Source organism: Maylandia zebra, linkage group LG13 (assembly GCF_041146795.1).
Source record: "Maylandia zebra isolate NMK-2024a linkage group LG13, Mzebra_GT3a, whole genome shotgun sequence".
In the NCBI taxonomy this organism is placed as follows: domain Eukaryota; kingdom Metazoa; phylum Chordata; class Actinopteri; order Cichliformes; family Cichlidae; genus Maylandia; species Maylandia zebra.
In genome coordinates, this window is record NC_135179.1 from 26,621,339 (window position 1) to 26,648,968 (window position 27,630).

The following is a 27,630-nucleotide window of genomic DNA, read 5'->3' on the forward strand; positions in this document are numbered from 1 at the left end:
GTTCAACAGTATTTACCATCAAAGTCAAGATCACGCTTTAATAACCCCTGTACATAAACATGTTTATTTTCTTTTTACAGCAAGTTAATATGGAGGTTCAAAATGTCTAATCAGACATTGGTACACAACATGAGGTGCCAAAATCAACTTCAGTGGGGGAGAACTGGAAATCAAGAGAAAAAAGAAGGCAATGCCACTTCTCATACAAGTAGGGTACATACTGAATTTACACAAAATGGGGGGGAGCATTTGAAACACACCGCAGCACTGTGTGGTTATGAAAACATCTAGCTTTAAGTGTACATAAAGTTGAATTTGTACAGTATGTTTGCAGAAACAAAGCCACTGCCTCTTTCCGTTGAACGTTCACAGACGATGTTTCGGGTTAGGCAACAGAACGTGATGGAAATGGCTTACCAGAAGATGTAGGGCCTTTTTAAGGCTTTAAATAACATATGGAATCAAAATAATGTGTCTAGAAAATCATCAAAATGCACCTTTCCATTTTGAAACCAAGAAGATGCCAACAATCAGGAAAAAGAAAAAAAAAAAAAACTGACAGCGCTGAAGTGAAATCTGATTTGGTGAAAACTTCATGCAATTTCAGGCAAGATGTAACAGCGCCACCAGCCCCACCCCAAGCACCAAACAAACAAATTGTTTTAACTGAACGATTCATTTTTGGAAGAAAGGAAAAAAACAACACCCTGTAGTAAATCTGTACAACGAAAATACATTTGGGATCTACATCTAAAGGTACATTATTATGGTTATATACACTGCCCACCATCCATATATTATCTTTACATGTAGACTTCATTCAAACCCAAACATTTAGAAAACATAAAACTAAACAGATAAATGGGATCACATCAAACATCCATTTTTAAAAAAATCAGTTCTTGCTGTACCTCAGTCCCTCTGTTCTTTGTCTGTACAGTAAACTACAGCAGGACTAAAATCTCTTGACTGGATGGACTGCTACCCTAACAGGGAGTTAAGAATAATTGAAATTGGTGAATGATTATTGGGTGAACATTTTTAGTTTTTTGTTTGTTTTTTCCCCAGTGGATTTCAATGGAAACAACCAATTGTACTATAGTAACAATAATTTGAGTGACTTCATGAATACAAAATAGACTTCAGAGTCAGAACACAAACACAAACCCAACTCTCCAATATTCTGACACAACAGAACAAAGGCTTTCAATACACTCAGGCCTCTTCACTGAAGAGAGCTACACTATTCCATCAATATCACATGTACTGTATGTTCTCTGGTCTCAGGTGGGACTGGGTTGGAAAAGAGAAGCCATGTCAGCCTTAAACATTCGCCGCCTCCCTCAATGTTTGTTTGAAAGCAACTGATAAAAATCAAAAGTTGTGTTTGATATCTCTTCCGCAGGTCTCCTGTTGTTCACTATTGAGTTGCGCGTTGAAAATCTTTCAGAGAGGAGAAAAAAAATATGGAAAAACTACATTGTACAAAGTGAGATTCTCACAATCTCTTTGCAAGAATGAAAAGTAATAAAGAATGACTTGTGCCCGCCGTCTTTTGGGATACGCCTAGGCAAATCCATTAACATCCCTGTGTTGATGCTGCTTCACTTCTTAGTCAATTTTCACATTTGTGTAAATCTTCCTCACAAAGGCACTTGTTCCCATGTATCCTACGGCACCTGAAAAGCAAAAGATGATCTGTGAGCAAGTTTCTTTTTGTTTGACAGCACCAGGTATCAAACTCTGCTGTTACTTTGCAGGTAAATCCATCACGAGACAGGATGATTACTGGTGAGGTATCCAATAAAGGTTTTAGCAGAGAAACGCACATCCCACATCTACAAAATGAGCATTCAGACACACAGCCAGCCCAGGAGGCAGTGTAGTACCTGATGCAGATCAGAGAAAGCTCCACAAAGGTCCTTCAAGGTACATGAGTGTCAGCCTTGGTTTATTACTCTTTCAGCTGAAAAATGAGTTTGGCTTGCAGCTGGTGGGGAAAAGACTACTTAGCTGCACTTAGAGCTGAATAACCGATGTAGAAAATAAGATTTCTCTAAAAAGATAATTGGTTTCATGCAAGAACTACCTGTATGTACATACGACTAACATTTTTCATACTGAATAAGCCTAAATCATATACAGTCAGTGTGCTTTTCTCCATGTTTGACTCAAGCCCAACTATGAATGAAATTTCAGGTTAACATCGTTTATAGGGAGGTGTGAAAAGCTTTTATTAGATTGCTGACCGTAGCAGATGTCTACTGTACTTCTATAGCCCCCTCCATTGTACCACCTGCTGTTTAATATTTTCACGTCCATCTCTATGACTGTCACGTCCCCTCGACCACCACCTGTCTAAACCGTAAACCACTTTCTGTTTGAGCAACAATTCTCCTTTATTCCTGTCGCAGTACCGTGCGCGTCTAACAATAAAATGTCAGCAGTTGTATTAATATCTTCAAATTATTGAGGTCCCCCGTGTCTGCTGACAGACTTCCCAGATTCTCTTGATTTCTGACAGCTAGACTTGCAGCTTGATATACAAAAATAATCCACCTGGGATGATAATTTGCAGCAATCTTTGGAGAATTTGCACAAGATCACAAAGGCACTCCCATTCATGAGCAGGTGGCATTCTTCATGTGAAAATGAGCAATTTAGAGGAAACTTGTGCAGGTAAGAGGAAAAGCAAACCTTGCAAGACATGAATTTAAGTAAAACTGTAAAAATAGTCATGTTAAATTATGGAAGCTGCTGCTTCCTGCCTTTAACATTTTTTAAAGGCAGGAAGCAAAAGGCATGTTTCAGTCACTAAGAAGTAAAGCGAGGTTAAATCCTCTAAATGGCCAAATTCAACCACAAACTGTCAATGTACAGTGTGAATGCTGCTAATAAACGGTTCTTGCTGTGACAGTGATCCATCAAGTATCACCTCAATATTTGCATTTTTACACCAATCAAATTGATCCACAAGTTCTCCAAATGATATTTAAAAAAAACAAAACAAGACAAAACCGCACTCTGAGATATTTGAAAACTGAACTTCAGTAAAGGTGAAATTGCTCCACACTATGAGTAAGATGCAGTGTAAGAACTGTCTCAGTCTCTGTGCTCAGAGGGCGGGGAATGTGATGAGGAAATTGAGAAATCTTGAGCAGAATTTAATGTCAGACTATTTTTTATGGCGTCACGCCTCACTGGCACAAATAACACTCCTTATTTGTATGTTTCCAATAAAGTGGATGTGTTACCAACATGTGACACGAAGTGAGACGTGGTAGTTGAGATTTTAGCCCATCATGTATTCATCACATCTATTTATTTCTTTTCTCTTTTGTTAAAATGAACTGTGTGTAAAGTCACATAAACACAAAACCAACCCTTTATAAATGAGACCACTGGTGTTTATGCAGTGAACAGCTATTTACATTTGGCAGAACATCTAATAGTTCCTATTCTGAGATGAGTCTTCAACAAACTCTGAGTTTAAAAATAAATTCAAAGTTGATTAACTTTGAGTTTCTTGTTCCAGACCAGCTGAGTGGAGTAAGTTGAATCAACTCTGAGTATGTTCACCCCGAGTTAAGCATGTGAGAGTGGAGAAAGAAAGCATCATCAATGGAGCTCTGATACCACAGTTCACTATGGCAACAGGTGAATAAAAAGTGTTATTTAAATCCAGTAAACCAAGGGATATGAATGTGTGTCAGTGTGGACCGTGACAGTCATCTTAAAAAGCAAAGAAGAGAAAAGAGATTTTAATGAGCTTGGTCTGCTGTCACCATCATAGAGAGAATAAAAGTTTGATAACACACATGTGTGTGCGTGTGTGAAGTTCAAAGCTGGATCATCACTTACCCGGCTTGAACTTTCATTAAATGAAGCTTGAATTCTAATTTTAGGTTTGATATTTAAATCTTATTATTTAGCTTTAACCCTACGGGGCCAGAGTGTAGGTGAGAGAAACTGAAGACAGTAGCAGACTGCAGGGTGGATCCACCTTCAAGACACGTTTTTATTAAATTAAAAAATTTTTTCCCTCCCTCTCTCTTCTACAGTTTATGAACATTGAGTTGTTTGAAAAAAATATTATCTGGAAAAGTTAAGCCATTATAAATGGATCCAGACAGGATGAACCTAAACTGGATGAGGGCCTGATCTGGTCTGAACCTGTGATCTATTCATCTATTTTGGATCTCTCCTGCTTTGCAAGTAGACTTCGGTCCGTTTGCTAATCTGTTACAGAGCCTATGCCTTTGGGCAGATCCTGTTCTCTGTCGACCCACTGAGACTGATTTGTGATTTTTTGTGGGAAATATGTTGAGATTCAGAGTCTGAATTAAAAACCTTTGAACATGTTGAAAGCATGTAACAACTGAATCTCAAGCTGTGAACAAATTTCAGCAGATATGTTCAGAATACAGACTGCTTGCAGCTGCATATAAAAAGACACTTTAAATACATTTAGTCCAGTTTTCAGGTCTTAAAATCATCTTCACTCAAATATTCACCATCTCCAAAATCCCAGCTTTGACAGACATTTCCCCCCCATCAGTGTGGCTTTTACAACACGACAAATGATTGACAACAGATCATATATTATGCATCTTTATACAGATGCAAGCTATTATGCAGATGCATTTAAGTTAAACATTAACTGCAACAGTAATGTTTCAGAGGAACTGACTAAGAGTCTGACTGCTGGATTACTGTCCACAGAGTAAGAAACATGTAGACTACATAGACTTTATTCTGAGCTGTCTGTCTCTATCCTTATATATTGATGAGTGAATGGCTGTAACAGCCCTGATGTGATTTTTTTTTCCAACCTAACTTCTAAGGTGGGATTTCACTGTTTCTAAAAACAAACATCTGCCAATTAAGTTGCTTTTCCATTTGCTCTTAGATGGACTTTACAAATGAGGAATGAGTGAGTGTCAATCAGCTGGTTTAGGTGCAGAGAAAAACTCAAGAGTTTTTTAGTTCAATGATCCGTTACCACGGTAACCAACTTAGTTAACTTTTTTCCTGGCACAGAAAACCAGGGTTTTCATCTCATGGTTAACAAACTCAGAGTTAGCTAAACCTGCTTCATGGAATAGGGCCTGGACCTACTACGATATAAAATTAGGTGGACGTAAAACTTACCACACATGATTCCCAGGGCAGTGCTAAACACAGCCATGTAGCCAAAGTAGAAGGATGTCTGGAACAGCCCATACATCCTGAAATACAACAGGTTAAAATGTAAGAGGTGTGTAAGATGTAAGCACTTCTACAACAGGATGTTTCATCGGATTAATAAAGAGTAAAACTCACTTAGTTTTGAAGAAATAGTAGTAAAAGGAGTACATGTACACATAAACAGCAGTGGATGCAGCAGAGAGGAAGCTCGTCCATTGCCTGGAAGAGAGGGACAAGCAAACGAGAAAGAGGATTGATGACAGGGTGACAATGCCTCAGTTTTGTGGCTGATATTCCAGAGATCCATGTGGGGGAAAAACTCACCATCTGTAGTCCTCAGCATTGAGAAGAAAGTATGTACACACAATGGTGACACACACAGTCACAATGCACAGGATAACCAGGACCAGCATCATGAAGCCATACACATAGTAGATTTTGTAGGCCCAGAAAGATGTGAAGATGAAGTACCTGTCACATGAGGACAAAAACAAAAAACACTTCAACATGGCTGTCTGGATCATTTTAAACAGAGTCCCTCAGTAACACTGCAATACACTTACATTTCTATGAAAATGGAACCAAAAGGAAGGATTCCTCCAAGGCACACGATGACAGCTGGCTCCATGAACCTGAGAGCACAAAATTCAACATATTGACGTGGCCGTGTATCCTTGAGTGTTCGTGTCAGAGTCCCCCTTCAGGGTAAGGACACATGACAAATTGTGTTACGAATGCGAGAAGGGGGAAAAGTTGACAGATTGGAAATTCAAGTAGAGTCAGACAATGGCCTTAGGTCACATCTACCTTTTCCATTTGGCAGCAAGCCACAGTGCTTGGCAGAACGTTGTAAATGTTAATAAACCTGCAGTCGATCGCTTTTCCATATTTCATAACCTAAAAGTGTTTGTGCAGACAGCTAAAATGTTTTGAACTTTAAACCTGACATCTGGCAACTTAAACACAGGCCATTCAACACCTTGTGTCACCTGCATCGAGTACGACATTCTCACTGCCCACTGATCCGATAAGCTAAGCCTCCATCTTCTGACATTTTATAAACAAAATAAAGGACACCTGCCACTTACGAGAATCATAAATAACTCTCCCCTGACCGGTGCCCCTTACAAACTAACACTAACGGCACTTGGGGCAGGGTCTGCATGAGAGAATTATTTTAGGGATACGTGTTCTCATTTACATCGTAGAGGGACAACACTAAAAACAAAAACTGTTGAAAGCGGTGACCTCAGGGTAGTCTTAAGTTCCAGTTACACTCTATCCATTATCTGACCCCACGTCTCTGTCACTAATAATAATAATAATAATGGATTGGATTTATATAGCTCTTTTCAAGGCACCCAAAGCGCTTTACAATACCACTATTCATTCACTCTCACATTCATACACTGGTGGAGGCAGCTACAGTTGTAGCCACAGCTGCCCTGGGGCAGACTGACAGAAGCGAGGCTGCCATATCGCGCCATCGGCCCCTCTGGCCAACACCAGTAGGCAAATAGGGTAAAGTGTCTTGCCCAAGGACACAACGACCAGGACAGAGAGCCCAGGGATCGAACCGGCGACCTTCCGGTTACAGATGCGATTCCCAACCCCCTGAGCCACGGTTGCCCACGTCTCTGTCACTAAGGCAAAGACAACTGCGACTGTCCACGTCAAACCACACCTACCATTTCTTCTCAGGGATCGGCCGCGGCACAGCATTAACTCGGCAGGGAAAGTTGGGCTGGCCAGACAGATTCCTCCCCAAAATTGTTCCCACGAGGTTCAGAGGCAGGATGACAAAGAAGCAGATACAGCAGACAGCAACCTGCAAAGATGACAAACATTTAATTGTTTTAGTTGGGCGGTCTGTATTTACGGCCATTATCCAGGGTGTTTCACATCCCCAATCAGTTGTTTTAATTTTGTTGACTGTGTTACAGAAGTTAATGTTCACTGCGTGATCTTATGGTACAAACTCAAATGTTCATTAAACTGGAAGAGTAACAGATGAATGGATTTCATCAGCAGATGCCCTAGATGTTTCTGAGGTTTGGCTGAGTCAGGGGAACAATGGCTATTTCATGACACTTTTGATTGATCAGCTCTGCAGCGCTGAGTGGAGCAAACAAACAGCTGTTTGTAATTTCTGTAATTAGCAATTTAAAAAATATGTGAAATGTTTGTGTGTGTGCATTTTTTATTGCTGTAGTGTCTGAAAACATTTGGCACTGAATGAAGAAATAAAGCAAACAGAATTAAAACTCTACAGTGGGTTTGGGACTCTAGTGTCATAAATATCAGGTGAAGTGTGCATATTGTGTTTCAATTTGTTAGTACACTTTTCTCATTACTTCAGTTGTGTTCCCCTGCATGACTAAATCCCATTGCTGATACCAGAGATCTATGCGGCCACACAATTTAAATGCTGGCTCTTGACTTGGAGGATGTTCTTCATAACATTGTGGTTTTTAGGGAGGTGCTGCAGTGTGAAATCCCACCATGGTTCCAAATGGGATGGCTCTGGAGGCGTGGTAGTAGATAGCAATGAAGTTGATGAAAAAGGCAGTCCCGCACACCATGGCTGGGATCATAAAGGCCCCAATGAACATTTGTTTAATCCATCTCCTGCCTGTATTAAGCCAAAAAATAAATAAATAAATCAGACGGCAAAACACGACAAACTGCTTTATTAGGGCATGTCACACATATTTTGTTTGTAAGAAAACAAACTATTTTATTACCTCCTTGTTTTGCATACAAACTTCCCCCGAAGTAGCCATTGACAGGAGAGGTTGCAGCATACACAAAAATGGCTGTGCTCAGCATGGATCCTCTCCTACAGGGAAAAGAAAAAGTTAGGGCAAGTGAAGACCACTCCCCTTGGCGTTGCATATAATTTTTGTAGTATTTTATAGCACACTTGCACCCAATTCTTTGTCTAAAACAAAAGAAGAAAGATAGAAATGAACACTTGATTCCTTGATTTACAAAATGGTTACCTTCTTTTTTTTTTTTAATTTCCTCTTATTTATACACAAATGATAATTAATTATTCTTTTTCTGTCTTCTTTCTATTTTCCTAATCATTTTGTTAATGTTAAGCATGACAGACTACAACAAACTAACGTAAGTTAGCAGACCCCTCAAAATGTAAGGTAATGCTTTTTTAACAAGTTAATGCAAGTTCCAAGAACACCTCTTTCAACATGTAGCTCCCAAATATAGCACAGATGTTCTTTTTTCTACAATCCCGTTTCAGAGTCTGTAGCTTTAAAATCAACTGAGCTGCTGCTGTTCACACCTCTTCTAGGAAAAGGTATGACAGTGAAATGAAGCCAATGGGAGCAGCACAGTATCTCTCCCACTTCTTTGTCTGAGTGATCTTATTAAATGTTATTATCAAGATCACAGCACGTCTTTAACTTTCTCAGATGTTATAATATAAAGTCTGGATTTATAGAGGGGAAAAAATGGCTTGCATGTGACACCAGGTTAACAGTCCTTCATACCCATTCTCTGCAGTGACGCAACACAAAAACACAACCCGCACAAAACTCTTGTCTATTGGCTTCAGTCATCAATCTTAAAAGTCTCCATTTTCCAATTGTTCTTCAATATTAGCATTTTGAGCCTTACATCAAAAGGTAATTGTAACCTTAGCCACATTAGCCACTAGACATACCAGAATGGGATTTTTACCATAGCTGTGGAGACTAAAAATAAAAGCCAACAACTCAGTCTTCACTTCTGCAAGAGCCAAGACTGCATGAAATGATTTCTTGGGATTATTTAGAATACTTTCACTGCCTTCCCATGCTGCCAGACAACTTTTTTTTGACTGAGAAACTGAAGTCATTATATCACTATAAAGCCAGCAGACTCTGCAAACAAAAACTGTATTTTTACTTTAGCTTATTTGTTTTGCTGTAGAACTTTTTAAAACACAGAATAATGCACTTTTTATATTTTTCAGGATAAACAAAGAAAGCGAATAAAATTCGTAGAGGCTTTTAAACCTGGGAGCTCATGTAGTTGTGGGGGTGCTAGAAGAGAGCAACTTTTCACAACTTTACACAAAAATGAGCATTTTCACAGTACATATTTTCCTGATTATTTCATATTTGAATTTTAGCTGAATGATTTAAACCTTGCTCTTTGATAAAACCGTAAGTGAGAGAAGACAAAGACTTTTGATAAGGGATCCAATACACAGAAATCAACTTTGCAACTAAAAACCAGATCAAAAACAGTCCTCAGCGAAATCTTACAATCATAACAAAATGTTCAATTACTCACTCTGTGTACAGATCCTCAACCATAGCGACGATGATAACGATGAGGGAGACTGAGAAAATCTGGCAGCCGGAGCCAATAAGTGAAGAGAAGATCAGTGGATGGCTTGACGGCCTAAACACATCTCCATGTACCTGCTTCCACCCATATTCGTCTCCAAGGTCTCTATCCTGTTGGTACAAAGCAACATAAGGAAACTGAGAGAAAAGCGTGATGAGGGGAAAAAAACAACAAGAACAGATCTTAGTTCCATGTTAAAGCATGCAAGTACAGCCAAAGTTTACCATGTCATCCATTTCCTCCTCTTTGCTGTATCTGGCATAGTCCTTTCTTAGCGTTCTCATAAGAATCATGGACACCAGACCCACCAAGAAAATGACCATCATGAAGGAATTAAAGATGGAGAACCAGTGAATCTAAAAAATATATATATAGCAAAATCAAAAATTTTCTTTAAGAGCAACACTGGAAAGCTCTTTGCATCAAAACAGTACATCAAATAGCCACACTTGAGTAAAACAAATGAGTTATGACGCTGCATGGAAAACAAAACAAAGACTCTTATTGAGCAGGTTGGTCATTTACATTACATCTGTTGCAAGGCTCAACTTGCATCTTCTGAAATGTCATACAGAGTTGTGCTATTACAACAAGCCAATGGTATCCCCACTGGCATGAGGAAGCATGTGAAACACCACAAAGGTTATTTCACTCACTCTGTGCTGAAAGAAGGATGGATCAAGGTACTTGTCAAATCTGTCTTCAAACTTTACATCTGACTTCTTCCATTTCACCTGGATAGGAGAGGTTCATTGGCATTTATGCATGTGTTTACATGTCCTATGTATCCCCAAGAGAGTATAAGTCAAATATGGCAGATATACAATGATTTTTAGCTTCCCAGAATGTTAATCAAAAAGTACTCACAGAATAGGACATTGGGATTCTTGTGTTTGGCACAAGTCTGACTTTCCCTTCGCTGGTCAGATTTACGTCAACGATTCTATTGCCATTGAAGCCGATCTCTAGTTTCTTATACGTCCACAGGTAGTGCTCTTCTCCATTTTCATCTGCCTCACCAACAATACCTTTAAAAAAAAAACAAAAAAAAAAAACGAAAAAACAACTCGAGATCTCATTCAGCAGTGGTCCAATGGACAGGTGAAAATAAACACTTTAGTTATACAACATTAACAATCAGGGTGCAAATGCCAAATAAAGGCCACTTTTGATAACTTTGTAACAGCATAATCTCTACTCACTTGTTACAGTCAGGATTTAGTTTTCATAAAAGGTCATTGCTGAGCAAAGAAGTCTGATGCAAAGCTAGAACTATGAATCTACTGTTGTGGCTATATATATATATATGTCTGTTTAATGTTTAATGCCTGAAAAATTGTTCCACATTCTGCACCACAAATTAATGTAGACAGGAATTTTTGTTCTAGCATACATAATATTATGCAGGCGAGCTCACTTTAGTAAGCGGTACTACAAGTGAGCAAGTTCTGAAAGTGATGAACGACAGGTCTGCAATTGCTGAGCTAAATAACCCTGATAAACATCTCATAAAAGAAAGGCACACCAGTGCACTTCTCACACAATAGCAACCCGGATGTTAGACTTATAGATATTCATGACACTCCTAATTATGCGACACATAACTCAGCAACGTTTGAGCAAATACCAGCGCCCCTCCCACTTCCTTCTACATCAGCTTGCATAGTCTGTTTAAACAGGGTAGGAGTGGCACCATTGTACTACTCCAACATATGTGAGTGTTCACACTGACTGCTTGTTAGAGTGACAGTCTTGACTCAGTAACAGTAGTGAGTCATTAATATCCTTCTTTTGGTTTATATGAAACACTTTTGCACATGGGAAATGAATACTAAAAGCTGCAGGAGAATTTTTATGAGCTCTGTATCCAAATATTCAACTATTTTAATGTTCATTGGGTTGTTATTCAGCAATCAAATTGGAAATATAAACAATTTGTTGCCAATTTAACAATTGTTTTATTTTTAAGCTTCTTTGCAAAAGAAATAAAATACAAGATTGTATCCTACACATCTTAACAATGTCTTGCTTGTTTGGCACAGGAACAGCACTCTGACTCTTTCTGACATGTTCAGTGGGTGAGTGGACGGAGAGGTTTCAAAAAGTGAGACAGCAGCGGGGCACAGCGTGAGAGAAAAGTTAAACCTCCTGTTGCTTCCAACTTTCTCTCCGAGTTATCATTTTATACACAGATAAAGATGAAAAAACACCACAGCCATTGTCTTTAATACATGGGCTGAAGAGCTCACCTTGGGAAGTGTTTATTATTCTGGACAGCCCTAACACTCAGTACATCCAGTGTCTTTATTCATTTTATGTCAAAATGGTTCCACTCATTAGTATATTTTTCAGTCAGCATAATACCATAAAATTATTCTAAAACGTAAAGCTGTATATAAGCTAATCAACCGGTACACTGCACTAATTAAGCTGATTCAAAACAAAAACAATATAATACAACATAGACTAAATCTTGAGTGCCTTTTATTCTGACATTTGACACATGACATTGTGTCCGGTTACACCTCCCTACAACACCGGTAAAGAATAAATGGACCAGTTATCTCAAGAATAGGAACTGGTTTTACTTCTTCACCATCAGGATGAAAATGTCGGTCACTCTACTCTAAATATTACCACATCACCACTAATAGCCAGTAAGAGGGGATGCGTGAAATTCTGAGATGAGAGAGATGTTAAAAATAAATTTGGCTATGTTTTTTTTTGTTTGTTTGTTTGTTTTGTTTTTTTTGGGGGGGGGGGGGGGGGGGGGACTTTACTACTGCTGCATATTACTGTGAAAACAAATCTTTGTATGCTGTTGCAAAAAGCAATAAAAATATTGTTCACAAAAATAATAATTTTTCTATTTTTTTTTCATTGCTGTTGGATTTTGGTTTTTCTCCCTCTACTCCCTATACTGCTAGTAGTGAATGTAATCCTATGTGCTTACAGGGTAATAACAGTCAAAAGAGGAATGTCGCCCAATATCAATCTTCAGCAGATTGACATTATACCTATTACATCTATAGTAATAAGAACACACCTCAGAAGCTAGACAAAACAAAAGAAACATGTAAAAGTAGATGTGTTAATAAAATAAAAAGTGGTTATCAACTTACCCCAGATTGGCAGGTCATCTATGTACATTTGGTACCAGTAGTGATTCTTTATGGCGTAGACAAAAGCATCTCGTTTGGCTTTGTCCAACTCTATTTCACAGTATGTTGACTGCATGACTTCCTCTACAAAGATAAAGATCACATTTTTAGTAAGTGTAGGAAGTTTTGTGGAATTAATAAAGCCAGACATCCAGAGACAAGCAACATTTTTTAGTTATAATGCTCTTGCTGATTCAAAAGTCCTAAAGAGGTGGAAGTCAGTGTAAGTACCTTTGAACTTTATTTGCAAGCCGCTGAATTCAAGCTCCACTCCCTGCAGAGCCTCTCCAAGTGTTTCATGGTAATGACTGATGGTCTTCTGGGAGCCCGCACAGAAGGGCAACGAGAAATACTTGTATGTCTCCTGTCGGTTGTGGTAAGGCCCCACTGTGTTCATCCATAAAACTACCTCCTCCTTATCTGTGTACTGCAAAAGTAAAACAGGAGGACTCTTATAATTAAATCCAGGAATGCTACACCAGTTCTGCAAGTACTGCTGATGTCCTATTCTTATTCTATCGATAGTGCACCAAAGAAACTTCTGTGAGTTGCCAACAACTTTTAAAACAATAGCAGCAACTTTCAGAGCACTATCGCGTTATAAATCATGCAAACAAATGTAAATTTCAGGCTCTTTTCACACTGTTATCGAGCCATCCTCGTAGCACTATTGTGTGTTAGCTATGTGTACCACTGGCAAGGAAGTTCTCGTGAATGCAACATCCGCCTCTTTACTTAACAGCTTCCACATTAGCGCCCCATTTATAATTAAGACAATGTAATGCACATTATTATCTTGTTAGCCAGGTGTAATTAGGGAGGCTGGATCTGACAACGGAGAACAAAAGTAATATGAAGAGGGCCTTAAGTTTAATCGATGTCAAGAGTAAATGTTTTTCATTAATTGTGTTTGCGAGGCTAAACGGACGGCAGTTTTATAAATCTTGCCTTTGATTAACTAACTAACGTTAGCTACAGGCTAACTAGCTGCTAACTTAAGTGTAGCTTCCGCCGGTGCTCAAGTAAGGTTGCAAAGACCAGCTTGGAAGATGTGCTAACAAGCTAGCAAGCAAACGTTACTCATAAGCACTTAGGCCGATAAGTAGTGACAACTTAGCCGGCTAAATGAATGCCTACCCGTTTGATAGCTCACCCAGTATCAGTATATAACCCACAAAGACCAAGTCATGAACCCTGTCACGTTTATAATTCTGTTTTGTGGGGTGTAGCTAGCCGTCGCGGCTACAGTTAGCAGGTTACACAGAGCACAAACGTCCATTATTTTCAAGGCTCCCCCTTTTCAGTCGGCCTCTCAAAAAGGTGTCTTACCGTGTGGTCATGTTCGTCTGCGTCGACAGGTGATAAAGAACATACAAGTGCGAAAACCACCGCCGCTACCACCTTCCACCTGGAATATCCCATTATTTTCAGAAAAAAAGTGTACAGAAAGACTGGGGATGTTAGCTTTGCACGGCTATCCCACCTTCTTCCTGGTTGTATGACAGAGGCAATTTTTAGGGATGCTCTCGTACGCATATGGCGTAAGAGCCTCATGAGCGTTCGTCGTATGCACGTTCGATTGGCTGAAAAGAGGCACGTGGCTGACGACGTCCAGTCAGCGCAGAAAACGATGGATACACGGTGATTATAGAAACTCTGTCGGCGCATCTACCGCAACCTTCGGCCACGTCATCCGACTGCAAAGACTGGAGCTTCAACTTTGACAGAGAGCTGGTGCATGAAACATGATCCTCGAGTACAACAAGCGGGTCTATTCACTGTCTGATGAGGCCTCTTAATGGACCCAAAGTTGTCCGAACAATTTGTCAGTCTGAGCCACGATAATGCACAATTTTAAGCAAGCGCAGCAACCTCTAAATGTCCTACTTGTTTGGATTGCAGTTCTAGGTTATTCTTTGGATAAAGCTGATAAGTTAAACCTGAGTTTAAGACTGTAACTTAAAAGTTCCTATGCACTTTGACTACATTTATCTTTAAGGACACAGTTCAGCTCAAGGTAGGCTGACTTGGTAGACTGATTTTCAAACAGACACTCGTCTTCCTTGACTACTTAAATGCTCTATGGTCTCATTTAATATGTACAATTGTCTGAGTCAGATTCTGACGCTTCAAAATGAAAATTAGTTTTACATTACAAATTTCAACTTTACCTGAAAGTTACCTTGTTTCTCATTTACTGCCCCCTACTTGGGTGAAACTGCACAGCACATGACATTACCATAATTTACAAGAGGGCTTGGTTCACAGTCAGTCAACATAACTTTAATTAATGCAATGATAAATATACCATTTCCTTGTGTTTCCTTCTTTGTATTTCCTTACAGTGGAAGAAATCATTTAATATTAGCAGATTTTTTTAACACATTTGTGGATATCATACATGTTGAACTATAGTCCTCAGAGATCCCATCTTGTAGCTGTTTTTAACAAGACAGACATAAAAATGAAATTCTCAAAAACTTATCTGTATGCTCTACATATTCTGTGGTTTAGACGACGTAACTCAGGATTTCTGTCTTTATTTCCTTTTTTTTAAACGACACTTGTGATAACAGAAGATAACACAAGTTATCACTTGTGTGGTAATGTCTCACATTTCCATTTCCTATTTACAATCACAAAAATCAGCAGTTAACAATCCTAAAGCTGCAACTCATTTAGAAACACAATCTTATAAAAGCTTCAAAAATTCTTTCAGTTCATTAAAAACTTTAAACTCATTCAATTTACAGTGTTCAGAATTCATTAAGATGTTTCAGTAAATCACTTTTTCTTTTGCAAAATAAGTAAAGCAACTCATTAAATCAGTGGTCTCCATGTGAAGTATGACGAGGCCTTTCTGCTTCAGACGTCTTTCCAGCATTACAAAGACTGCACAAACCTCCTGTAGAAGAGACACGAGGGAACACAGTACACATGTTGTGGAAATGAAACAGATTTGGTGTAATCACTACGAGCACGATTAGTGTGATGTTTTCTCACTTTACGATTTCAGGCAGACGGGGGTCTCTGTATAAGCCGTTGTGCAGATATCCCAGAGACCCTTCAAATGTCACCAGCTTGACTCTCTCTGTATTCTGGGCACGCGCTGCCACCTCGTATGTCTGGGGGAGTAAAGAGAAGGAATTTCAGTTTACCTAAAACAAAAATGTTCCTAGAAGAGTCATTAATTACTTACAGCTCTAATGAAAACACTGACTCAGTTTACTTTAAATGACAAGCAGCTGTCTGTGCCACTGATACCTGCTGAGCAACCTCAATGGGAACCAAGTGATCATCCTCAGAATGAAGGAAAAGTATGGGGCTTCTCATTTTCTTCAAACTGCAGAATAACAGAGCTATATCAAATCACAGCATTTTTCTAGTAATAACATTTTTAGCTTATTAACGTATTACATATCTCTTAATATTTCACTACTGTATGTACATAACCAACTTACTTTTCTTCAGTAGGAAAGACAAACTTATTATCTTCCCATGGTGCTCGGTATAAGTAACCAAGGCCTGGAAATTTCCAGTAACGCTTTAAACACAAAGAAAAAAGTCATTGTAAAGTCTGTTGTGATGCAGTAACACAGTCACATGAAATAAATACAGCAAATACTAAAGGTGGTAGGTTAGACGAGCATACCCAAGCAAAAGGGTTAAATGGAGGAATATTTTGCCGAACAGTATTGAATGTGCCTTCAAGGATCACCCCATCAAACACCACTCCTGAAAAGAACGGGAAACAATCACCATGTTGAGCTCACATGCTCTTATGTCCAATTTATGCTTCAGCAGGAACTTTACATCATAGCCTACGACGCAACCTGACGTGCACCTTATAAGAAACGCAGCTAACACGTCTGGTCGATGTAGCCGCAGATATTGGGTTATATATTGGATTCCTCCTGTGCTGCTTTTCACTGCAGTCTTTGAATATATCAGTGAGATAATAACAATCATCACCTCAGTATATGGAAAAATAATCTTAGCATCAACATGAGGACTCAGTAACTAATGGTTACCACGTGGTAACCATTAGTTACTGAACAGAATGGAGGGCACAAAAATAAATGTGGGGACAAAGGTTAAGTCGTAGGCCCTGCAAAGATTCCTCGCAGAAGTTTAAATTGGGCATTACTTCTATTTGCTTGATTCATTAGTAGCAAAACCTACCCTGCTCCAGAAGTTTGTCTGCAGTGTTAGTCGCCACTCTGCACGGAAATACAGAAAAGCATTTTCAGTTTATCCAATACGTCACCTTCTCATCTCATCGATGTTGCCAGATTCATTACAGCTGTCGACTAATTTCAACCAAATCCAATTTGATTATGTTTTTTTAAAGAAATGCAAACTGGTTCGAGGTATCTTGTTTTGAGCATTATAAGGGTTTAACCAATACAATGAAAAACAGCTAAATGTGCAACTACATTCATTTCAAAATGAACACGTCTGTTAAAAAAAATAACCCAGATATTAGAAAATGAACAAAAAAATTAGGTTAACATAAAAAATAGACATTAAGCACCGAATTATCTCCACCTGGAAAAAGACAGAAAAGCTATTTCTCAATATGAAACGGGAAATATTCAATTCATGAGGGATCTGCGTTGCATAAAGCATTTATCACTTGCCTATTCATAAGGCTTCCTCCGTTTCTATTCAGTCAGTCAGTACAGGTAAGGTTCCATAATTTGCTGCCTAGTGACAAAAATCTGAAGTACTTCCAAACAGGGATCTTTAGGGTGCCGAGCTGGGCTGTGAACTATCTGCCATCATTACCACACAGTTGCTGATGAATTATTCCAGATTTAAATTACCCTCCTGCCAGGCTTAAGCACCAGGAAATTATGTATTTTTAAGATGTTTTCTTTGACAACTGTTAACTTTGCTCATTAATGTTATTAGCCTCCTGATCCTGTTCATCATTTTTGCATATAAAAACAGCCTGGAAGAGTTGGTAGAACTAAAAATGCTATGGCTTCTCATCATTTACCTTCAGTTGTTCATCTGGTGGGTCCTGGTTAAGATCAGCAGCTTATCCTAAGCCTGAAGTAAAAAGAACTGTACCAACGCCATCCAGCTGCTTCTATCAGGTTTTATAGTAGAAATCCAACTTTGCAGCCTATGCAGGACTTTTTTGCCCCAACAAGCAAATTTTACTTTTTACAGTCGAATGGCATTATTGCTTTCTGTCCAATTCGATAATGAAATTTAGAATAGCTCTTGACTGTTGCAGATTATTACTTCAATATTTTAAAAGGAAGAGGATGTGACAAGTATTCCAAACATTTTTTGGGAGTGTGTAAAGGTTTCCAAAATGCTGCACATCAGGAGTCTTTCCTTACTGACCCAGTGCCAAGAGAATGTCCCCAGATAACGACAAGGCTGTTTCTGCTGCGTTCTTTGACCCAGTTGTACACGCAGAGGAAATCAGTGGTCAGACCGGCTTCAGTTGGCTCTCCGGTGGAGTCTCCAAAACCTGCCAGAGTTTGTCACATCATTTGCTATTCACGGTCACGTCAGAGAGCTGAGCTTGAGAGCAAAGCAGCCACAAGGTGGCAGTCACTTAGAGGAAAACCCTCATCAGACATTGACCTGAAGCTGAACTGATCTCTTTTGACTGCCTTACAACAAACAACTCATCAAGCGCAACAAAATTAGTTCACAGTGATTATATGTCTGCAAATGATATTAAATCAATGTGAGAAGGTTTTGCTTTACAATCAATACTAAGGCTAAAAAGCACTGAAATAGAAAATATGTTTAAATAAGAGTCATAAATCTCCATTTGTACCAACCTCTGTAGTCAGGCACTAGGACATGGTAACCAAGAGCACTCAATATCTGTTGACACATAACACTTATTTGTCATCAGAATGGCCACAAAGACCTTTTAAAAGATTAATATGTTTTTATTTGTGATCACTCACTTTTGCAACTCCCACCCGATGAGGAGCTGCCCTGTTGGATTCATTAAAAAAAAAGCCACAGAGCCAAAAAATTGGTATTTTTTCCAAAGTGTGGAACCTCTACTCTTTGTATCTGCAGCTGTAATACAAATGCATTATTTATAATACCTCGTGCCTGTGTTTCCATGAAGATATATGAAAACTGGACTTCCATCGCTTAAAGTGTTTTGGTACCACGCCAAGTCTTTCCCCTGTGCCTCCTTCCACCGACTTTCAGGGACAGTGTGCCTTTGACGGTCAAAACAATGCACCGCTTAGAAATACAACCAACAACTGGATCATTAAAAAACAAGTGTTGTCCTTTAGTCTTAGGATTTTAAAAGCTATGCTAGGAAAAAAAAGAAAAGAAAAAAGTTTAACTTAGCTTATGCTCACCATACGCCGAGGGAAATTCCTTCCTCTGATGTTAAGTACATGTTGATGGTGTGATTAAGGGAGAAATCGGCAGGTCGGCTGAGGTCAACAAAGAATGGCAGGCTGACTATAAACAGGAAAAAAGAGAGGTGCTTTTTTTTCTGAGTAGCAAGCTAAGGATTTACAGTACATCCAAGCGGCAAACTGGATTTTCACATACTTCTGTGTGTGTAAACAAAGTGCTGAATTAATTCTGGAAGCATTTTCACCGAGAAAGGCACCACAACCAAGATAACAAAGAGGGCCAATAAGCCCCTTTTTAGCCACCCTTGGGACCTATAAGGAGACAGAAAAAAGACAGAAATAAAAACAATGTGACTGGAGACTAAAGATGGATATTGATAAGATCTTATTGATTGGCAATTCTGCTTATCGGACAGATTCTTCAACTATTCCTCCATTGATTCTTGTTCCACTGTCTTTGTGTAAAAGAAAATAGGCATGCGCAGGTTTTCAGCATGTTCACCTGAGACTTAACACTGTGTACAAACAGAGTGGGAAAACACTGGCAAGTGACTCAAGGGGTGCAAAATCTCCATGAACATGACTCACTGTTTTTGCATCAGTCATATAAACATGAAAGCATTTACAAAAGGTATAAAACAGTCTGGAGGCGTACAATTTCAGTAGACTAGGCCGTTCCTGTTTGCACTGACACCGACTTTCTCTCTTTATCCAAAAATTATTATAAACTTCTGATGACTTTATTCCGCCTACCCCTAACTGTCCAATCTGTGTTAAAACACCAAATCAACACTACAGCAACACTAAAAAGTTTGGCTCCCACTTCTCCTCTTCATGACATCTAAATTCAGCTGCATCCCTGCAGACAGTTTGAATGACTCAGCAAATGTGAGAAGCATCAAGTGAGGGGAGAGGAGGACGGGGGTGTGGTGGATGAGTTTGTTGAGTGGTGCAAAAAAAAGTGCAGCTCTATTCAGGCAAGATCTGAGAAACAAAAGCCCCCCCCCAAAAAATAAATACATAAATAAAATCTCCCTCAGAGACACACTGAAGGGTCTGTGGACCAGGTTGAGCAGATGTACTTGGAAATGCTCACTTATTCCCACTGGTGTGCACCAAGCAGCTCTCCACATGTCCTATCAGTCTGTGAATGCAGCATTAATATAGAGACATTAATATGGGAGAGAAGAACTGAACGATCTAATCAAGACGGCAGGCTGTCATTGGAGTCAGTCTGGACTCCCTGGAGGCAACAGCGAAAAAAAGAATGCTATTCAGACTATTGCCAATTAATGGACAATACATCCCACCCCTTCCATTAACACTTTAATCAGCCAGAAGAGCCCTTTTAGTCAAAGACTGATCTCTCTGTACTGCTCGGGGGAAACATCTAGGAGGTCACTTGTTCCAAAAGCCATCACTATCTAAAGTTAACTCCTTGAATTTATTATTCAAATCTTTTCTGAAAAAATAAAGTTCACTGCAGATTTTTAATTAATCACCTCTCTTTTTTCCTGTTTATAGTCGGGCTGCCATTCTTTGCAGGATGACGCAATGCAACCTTTGTTTTACTGGGCAGTCGCTCTGTAGAAGATGCGTCTGTTAGTGATGTTATATTTTCACATTTTCAAGACACTTCCAGTCCCTGACACAGTTTAGTTTTCAACAACACTACAGGAATTCCTGTACTCTGGGAAAATGACTCACTTGTATTGTTCCACTAGTTACTGTATTGATCTGTAGACCATTATGCAAGACATATTTTCAAATGTTTACAACAACGCCCTTTACGAGTTTTTGATATTGTTGTCTTCGCTAAATGCGTTTGCTCAATGCTTCAATGTCCATTTAGCTAGCTAACTATGGAACTCCAAAGTGTTCAAAATTAAATAAATAAATAGGTCAAGACGAAATAAATAACTATGTGAATAAATAAGACACAGATATGTAATGTGAGAATGATATTGTGAAATCATGGAACACATTTTGAAAACAATGCTCATTATTGTGAAATATATTACATTCTGCTATATAAATTTACTTATTATTGTGAAATATTATTTCATGGTCATTATTTTTCACAATAACAGAGATTATTCCTGAGGCATTTTATTTATTTCCAGCCGTTTTTATTCCAAAATGACCTTTTTTCAAAGTCAGTCTTTATTTCAAAATCCCGTTTTTCCCGATGGTCTATTTATTTCATAATGCGACTTTTCAGCAGAATGACTTTGTCTGTCAATCAAGAAAGACAGGGCGGAGCCAGTTGTGTGATTGGTTGCTCCTTTACTCAGACATAAGTAATAGCACATGTCGATTTAGGTTTAATGGTGCAATGCGTCTCCTATGCAGCTGGCGGCAGTATGCAGCTCAAAATAAACTTAAGGCACCGACAAATGCAAAACACTGGGCGCGAATAACGTTACAGGTGTATCAATTCTTGTGAAGGGCATGGCTGCAGGAAACAAGTCCGTTTCTGAGTTACTCAAAGAACTTGCTAACCGCTTAGATTGAACGTCTTCACCTCAGTCTGAGTATTGCAGCAGTGTACTGGAGATGAAGTGGTCCCTGGTCCAAGTTCTCATCACAACCGCACAGGGTTAACGTTAGCAAATGCTAACGCTATCACAGCTAGCTCCACTCCACGAAACGCTGTTCAGGGTAAGTAACGATATGTTATTATTGCTTGGTTAGTCTGTCTGTCTGCCAAATATGAGCTTTTTAATCAGTTTAGTCACAGATTTTTTTTAATACTGTTTTTTATCATAGCAAAGAATTCTATAAATTAGGTAAGAGAAAATAATTGTCTTCTGGGTTAATGTCTGTATTACTATTTACATTGTTGTAGGTAATAGTTATTCATGACTGTTTTAAAGTGGCTTATCTTCTGTGCTAATATGGAAGACAAGTAATCTATGTGAAAGAAAAGAAAGCAATTTTAGTTCAACGTAGTGATTTTGTAAGTGGGTATAATTTGAAAATGCTTTTACTAGTATAGTGGATGTTCTTTAAATACTTAACATTTAAAGTGTGTGTCACTTTACAGACTCCAACTTCAGTTTTGGTTTGGTCTCACCGTTGTAGGTCATAACACAAACAAGTCGTCAAGTCAAGCAGCTGAGGAAAGGGCTTAAGGAAACCATGGTATGGCTGCTTCTGACAGAAAGATCAGACATCATTCCTCTTTTCTTACCAAGGGAATCAGAGACTGCTCCCTGTTGTGAGGTAAGGTCAGGTCACATCTTTTAACATCTGAATAGTAAAGGTATTTGGTTAATTTATGAAGGATGAACATTAATTGTTGACACAAAACACCAATATACTGTTTTGTATGCTTGGGTTAGTTGAACAGCTGGGTTACATTTAATAAAAATACACCTAATGTTGCTGATGCTCTTAAGACTACAAGATAAGTAAAGCTATAAAATGACTGTGGCCTGCCACAGAAGATGAAGATGAGGAAGAAGAGGAATGCTCTCGAGGATAAATGCAGAGTGGCAGGTTACCTTCGGTCCTTCATTGAAAATGGTAAGTCTGCTGCGATAGGTATTTTGCCATTGGTTTTCTCTGATTATACTTTGGTAAATTACATACAGTCCAGTGATCTTGGGTCATTAACAAAGTACACTATAGTAGAGCTGGGCAATATGAGATTTTTTCATATCACGATATATATATATTTTTTATAAAAGGACAAGAGCGGTGAGGTCTATCACAATAGTTTAATTTTTCTATTGAGAAAAAGTTATTTCGCAATACATATCGTTATCGTTCTATCGCCCAGTTCTACACTATAGTATAATTTTGTTTTGTTATTTGCTCCATGCAATACATAAGTGGTGGCATTATCAGTTGCACTAGAATTGTATGTAGACTACTTTTAGCTTTGTTAACATAAAAATATCTATAAAAGCTACAACAGCAATTTGAGTGGGGCAAAAATGTCTGGTGCCCTGTATGTAAGTGGTCATCTTTTATGGTATTTCTCTATAAAAGATTCAAAATAATGAATATAGGATGTCATTATAGTTTAAAACAATCTTCTGTTGCAGCATCTTGTGCACAACAAAAAGCCCTCATCAAGTTTTGGACAGGATGGGAAGTCTTGCCGAGAAATGACTGTGGAAGTGGTCAACAGCAATCTTCCAAAGTCTTCCACCGGTTTTGAAGTACTACGTCTTCCTGCACACTACTGTACCTATGAGTCATTTCTAATGGACATTCAGGTGTGTCTCAACTCTACTGACTCAGGTTTTGGTCTGGTTTACGATTGATTCCATAACCACATGGTAAAATTAGACCATTTCTTCTTTCTTGCATCACATTACTGTACTCAGTGTTCAAAGAAACGGACAATCTAGTGAGTTCTAGTTCTTTTTAATACACTTGACAGTGAAAAATACACACTACAGGTGTGCATTTATGGCTTTTTTAATATAAACTGATGAAGAGTTCAGATATCAAAATCAGTTGTTCACTGTACATTATAAATTACACAATATGTTTTGTTTATACTCGCTACTGATACAAGAAAAAATTATTTGAATTAAGATGTTACACTACTGTACTGTGTTCATTGTATTAAATCTGCTCAGAGTTGACATGTACTGTATATCCAACCAAGAAATGAATATCATTAAAGTGACAGCTGTATAAAACAAATCCTGTTTTATAGCCACTCACTGTTTTGTTGAAAATGAAATTGGTTATGCTGTTTTGAGTCAGTATTAGCTACAAAGCTGTAGAAATTTAAAAAAAAAAATAAAAATCCTCCTGACATAGAAACTGATTAAATGTAATAATGTCTTTCTACAAGTGATTCTGAAGTATTGGTAGCACAGCAGGGTCTTGTTCATTCAGTGCATCTGGGAGCTGAATCTCAGGAATGGTGATCTCATTTGATGGGCGACGATTATGTTGTCCTGTCCAGTCCACACCATAATCCTCATCAACCTGAAAGAGCATGCACATGTTTTAAATCTAAACTGAAGAGGTGTTTCCTGCAGCTGTTCCTAGATGGACTTATTGAGTCTGCCAGGGCCTATGTGAGTTGCTTAGGCATTGGCTACCAACTAATTATTCATTCACCCATTCTAGGTCAGGATTGGTTCTCTTCAGGTATAACAAATTTAACTTTGTTTAAAGTATTGCCATCTATACCTGACAGGTGGGATAAAAAAGAATGGCTTGGGAGACGCACAGCAAATCTCAAAGTTTTCCAATTAATGCTGAAAGAACCAAGGATGTAAATGTATTCTTGTTTTAGCTTTGCCGAAGACACCAGAGAAAGTATGATATCTATAATGCTGCTGAAATAGACAAAACCATTTCAATAAACTCGCTATTTAACATCAACCTTGTTATGCATTATCAGAGAACAATCAACTGCAAACAGCAATGAAACATTCAACTATGTACTATTTAAAGCACTAATGACCCTGTTGTCTAACAAGATGTGATAAGTAAGTAGACTGTGGAAAGCTGGTGGGTCTACTCTCTGTGTAAAAGGTTCCTACAGGCTCCACTGACCCCAGTCTCCGAGTTAACACACTAACAGCTAACACTGCTAAACGTGTCTCAACGCCGAGATGGCGCCGATAGCTTTAGCCGTAGCTGCCCCACTTTAGACAGTAACAAAAAAAAGTAAGCGATAATAATTCATTGTCAAACGTCATAATTAAGGTCAACATCTAAACAATGCTGTGTACAGAATCACACAGGTGCTCAATTACAGCATAAACTTACCTTAGACCTTCCTCCGTCATTTCCCTCCTAATTGTGCTCGGAGACACAGAAAACGTATCGGCAATTACCCCGATGGTTATCCCGGACAGCACTAAAGTCCTGAGTGCTGCACCGGGATTTCTAGACGTGGACGGCCAACATTTGAAGACTGTTCTTCCTCGGCGTATTCCAAACGAACACGGTGCTGAATTGCTCTTAAACCTTCGACAATGCTGTCATCGATGCTAAGATTTTGAAGAGCAATTATCATCCAGACATTTCAGAAACATCATCTAAACGACTCAAAACAGTATCTACAGGTAAATGATCCCTCTCTGATTTGCTTAAATGAGCAGAACTGGCTGAAGTTCACACCAGTCCGCCATCCTCCGTGACTTTTGACCTAGCACGCTGTTGCTAGCTGTAGCAGCCGTCCGCGGAGCCGGTGTTGTGCCAAAAAGTGATTGTCTGCCAAAAACTGATTTCCGGTATTTGCCAAAAAGCGATTGCTCATATTTAAAGTGCTATAAGTAACTTGTTGGGCTATAATATGTTAAACATATGTCAAATGCATCCCTTATGGATGACATAAAGTCATTTTGAGCCACAAACAACATTCGTGTAGCAAGATACAAGCCGCAATCAGTTTTTGGCAGCGACTTTTATATAACCTTTATTTATGCAGTAAAAAAAATCTCATTAACATTAAAAATGTATTTTGTAAGAGTAAGTTGCCCAACAGGACAGCAGAAATGGCAGCAAATATTACAATAGTTCTGTAAAAATATTTTAAGTGGGGATAAAGGACCGGATTGGTTATAATGTAAGTACAAGTTGTAAAGATACTTAAAAAACAGAATTTTTTAATTCTTTATGTAACCCCTTTGTATCCCCTGTTCACCGAAGTCTATTTACGAACATACGTAAAGATATTACACATAAAAAATACACAGAAACACTGGAAATCAGTTTTTGGCAGACAATCACTTTTTGGCACAACACCGGTATCCAGGAAAACTAGTCGATGGTAAACGATAAGCCAATAGGTGCAAAGGTCCAGCCCACTTACATTGATTGACAGACAAAGTCATTCTGCTGAAAAGTCGCATTATGAAATAAATAGGCCATCGGGAAAAACGGGATTTTGAAATAAAGACTGACTTTGAAAAAAGGTCATTTTGGACTAAAAACGGCTGGAAATAAATAAAATGCCTCAGGAATAATCTCTGTTATTGTGAAAAATAATGACCATGAAATAATATTTCACAATAATAAGTAAATTTATATAGCAGAATGCAATATATTTCACAATAATGAGCATTGTTTTCAAAATGTGTTCCATGATTTCACAATATCATTCTCACATTACATATCTGTGTCTTATTTATTCACATAGTTATTTATTTCATCTTGACCTATTTATTTATTTAATTTTGAACACTTTGGAGTTCCATAGCTAACAACCTATCAACTCTATTATGGTCTAGTAAAAGCGTGCTTGTAGTAGTAACACCATATAGCGTCATGTAGTAAAATGCCTGTCCTGCGCTTACAAACGTGTAACAAACGGAATAACAAACTACACGCGAAAACTGTCTTAGTGCAGACTGCTAGTGGACTTTTAATTCCACTAGCCGTTAAAAGGTAAAAGCTAATGCAGTAAGGTAAGCTAGCTAACTCACTGTGGTGACCGTGTCCCCTCCTTCTTCTTGGATTTGGAAGTCCGCTGTACCCCGCTATTGTGGGAGGATGGCTCATTCTGTTTAACGTCCCTTCTCTTCATTATTTAAGGTCAGTTATATTGAACAAAAAGAGACTTTATCTATACAGCTAAACGTCTGGGACAGTTATATGGCTCGCAAGGAACTTCAGCAAACTTTGACCGAAGTCCGTTCAAAGACCTGATTCGCGGTGAAAGGGCGGTGCCAGAGGCTGTTAAGGTAGCACATGTTTGCACTACAAAGCACAATATATGTTACACACCTTAAGACAGCAATCTATACAGCTCGATACAGTCTGTGGCAAAGGGTGTCAAACATCAGGTCCGGGGTCAGAAGCAAGAGTCCAGTCTGGCTCTCTGCAAGGCTTTGTGAACAGGGGCATAAATCTTTTTAAAGCTTTTCCTCCTAATAAAAACCTGCGTCTTGGCCATTCACCACAACCACAAAGTAATTAAGTGATAGATAAACAACTAAATGATAGAAAAGGCTCAGTTCTTTCACTATCTACTAAAAAAAGCATTTAAAGGAGAGTTTGGGCAAAATACTTCCTAAAATTAAGTATTATGTAAGTACTCTTCGGGAATACTTCTCCAGGCTACCTGAAGTTCCCCAACATTACTGACTGAAATGCAGCCCCAAAACACTGCAGAGATTTAGGGCTGTAGACATTAACTGTTATCCCTCTCGCTTTACCTCCCTTGCACATATTGATCACTAATTGAACCAACAATTTAAAATGTGGATTCCTCACTCCATAAGACATGCTTCTTGTGTAATTTGACGCACCTCAGCCTTTCCTCCCTGTTTCTCATCATTAACAATGGCTACTTGCCTGCCAGCCTTCCACTGAGAGCATTTTTCATTGATCAACTGAAGGGCCAGATGCATCTTTCAGGTCCTGTGTCAGGTCTTTCCTGACGTTTTATGTGTTTCATGAGGACATGATTTTCTGATCCAGTATTTTAGACCTGACACTTCTTCTTTTGCCCCACACTTGTCCAGTATTGTGAGACTTATTTAATAGCGTGCTGAACACCGTGTAAAACGTTTTCAGCTAAGAGCCCTTAGAGAATCTCATTTCTGGTGCAAAAACATTATTTTATGTCTGTCAAACTGTGTTATCTA

General features: G+C 38.7%; 2 protein-coding genes and 2 long non-coding RNA genes across 7 annotated transcripts; 1 reads left to right on the forward strand and 3 right to left on the reverse strand.

Moving 5' to 3' along the window:
- Nucleotides 1–45: 45 nt before the first annotated feature.
- tm9sf3 (transmembrane 9 superfamily member 3) lies at nt 46–14,232 on the reverse strand. The gene is made up of 15 exons (XM_004559604.4): nt 14,034–14,232; nt 12,936–13,131; nt 12,666–12,788; nt 10,411–10,571; nt 10,200–10,277; nt 9,768–9,899; nt 9,487–9,653; nt 7,932–8,026; nt 7,689–7,819; nt 6,876–7,015; nt 5,751–5,819; nt 5,512–5,658; nt 5,323–5,406; nt 5,152–5,228; nt 46–1,679 (listed from the first exon to the last, which is right to left on the reverse strand). The coding sequence occupies exons 1-15, from the start codon at nt 14,124–14,126 to the stop codon at nt 1,612–1,614; spliced, it is 1,761 nt and encodes a 586-aa protein (XP_004559661.2). The 5' UTR covers nt 14,127–14,232; the 3' UTR covers nt 46–1,611.
- A 733-nt stretch (nt 14,233–14,965) lies between these two features.
- Nucleotides 14,966–26,698, reverse strand: si:ch211-117n7.7 (Monoacylglycerol lipase ABHD12-like). Of its 2 annotated transcripts, XM_076891901.1 has the most exons (14): nt 26,467–26,698; nt 20,563–20,644; nt 19,257–19,372; nt 19,058–19,163; nt 18,791–18,910; nt 18,644–18,674; nt 18,512–18,557; nt 18,063–18,192; nt 16,887–16,924; nt 16,357–16,439; nt 16,166–16,248; nt 15,969–16,047; nt 15,708–15,829; nt 14,966–15,609 (listed from the first exon to the last, which is right to left on the reverse strand). In XM_076891901.1, the coding sequence occupies exons 1-14, from the start codon at nt 26,540–26,542 to the stop codon at nt 15,588–15,590; spliced, it is 1,134 nt and encodes a 377-aa protein (XP_076748016.1). In that variant the 5' UTR covers nt 26,543–26,698; the 3' UTR covers nt 14,966–15,587. The 2 variants fall into 2 exon arrangements, with proteins under 2 accessions (XP_076748016.1, XP_024660530.1); XM_024804762.2 differs by lacking the exon at nt 20,563–20,644.
- Nucleotides 21,407–23,722, forward strand: LOC143421819 (uncharacterized). 3 transcript variants are annotated; one of them, XR_013101417.1, is made up of 4 exons: nt 21,407–21,721; nt 22,107–22,285; nt 22,462–22,588; nt 23,113–23,722. It is a non-coding gene; the product is annotated as an uncharacterized LOC143421819 (long non-coding RNA). The 3 variants fall into 3 exon arrangements; XR_013101416.1 differs by having other exon boundaries at nt 22,145–22,285; XR_013101418.1 differs by having other exon boundaries at nt 22,145–22,285; nt 22,507–22,588.
- On the reverse strand, nt 23,422–26,439 carry LOC106676887 (uncharacterized). Its single transcript, XR_003024779.2, has 2 exons — nt 24,806–26,439; nt 23,422–24,013 (listed from the first exon to the last, which is right to left on the reverse strand). It is a non-coding gene; the product is annotated as an uncharacterized LOC106676887 (long non-coding RNA).
- Nucleotides 26,699–27,630: the final 932 nt, after the last annotated feature.

Bases quoted from the DNA above. Each gene is read 5' to 3' on its own strand.
- si:ch211-117n7.7 (XM_076891901.1), bottom strand. From the start codon at position 26,542: ATGAGCCATCCTCCCACAATAGCGGGGTACAGCGGACTTCCAAATCCA. The intron at 18,911-19,057 runs GTGAGCATAAGC...TGACCGTCAAAG, and splicing joins GGAATTTCCCTCGGCGTATG to GCACACTGTCCCTGAAAGTC. The intron at 18,558-18,643 runs GTGAGTGATCAC...ATGTGTCAACAG, and splicing joins ATCGGGTGGGAGTTGCAAAA to ATATTGAGTGCTCTTGGTTA.
- tm9sf3 (XM_004559604.4), bottom strand. From the start codon at position 14,126: ATGGGATATTCCAGGTGGAAGGTGGTAGCGGCGGTGGTTTTCGCACTT. The intron at 7,820-7,931 runs GTAATAAAATAG...GGCTTAATACAG, and splicing joins TTTGTATGCAAAACAAGGAG to GCAGGAGATGGATTAAACAA. The intron at 5,820-6,875 runs GTAGGTGTGGTT...TTGTGCTCTCAG, and splicing joins CCGATCCCTGAGAAGAAATG to GTTCATGGAGCCAGCTGTCA.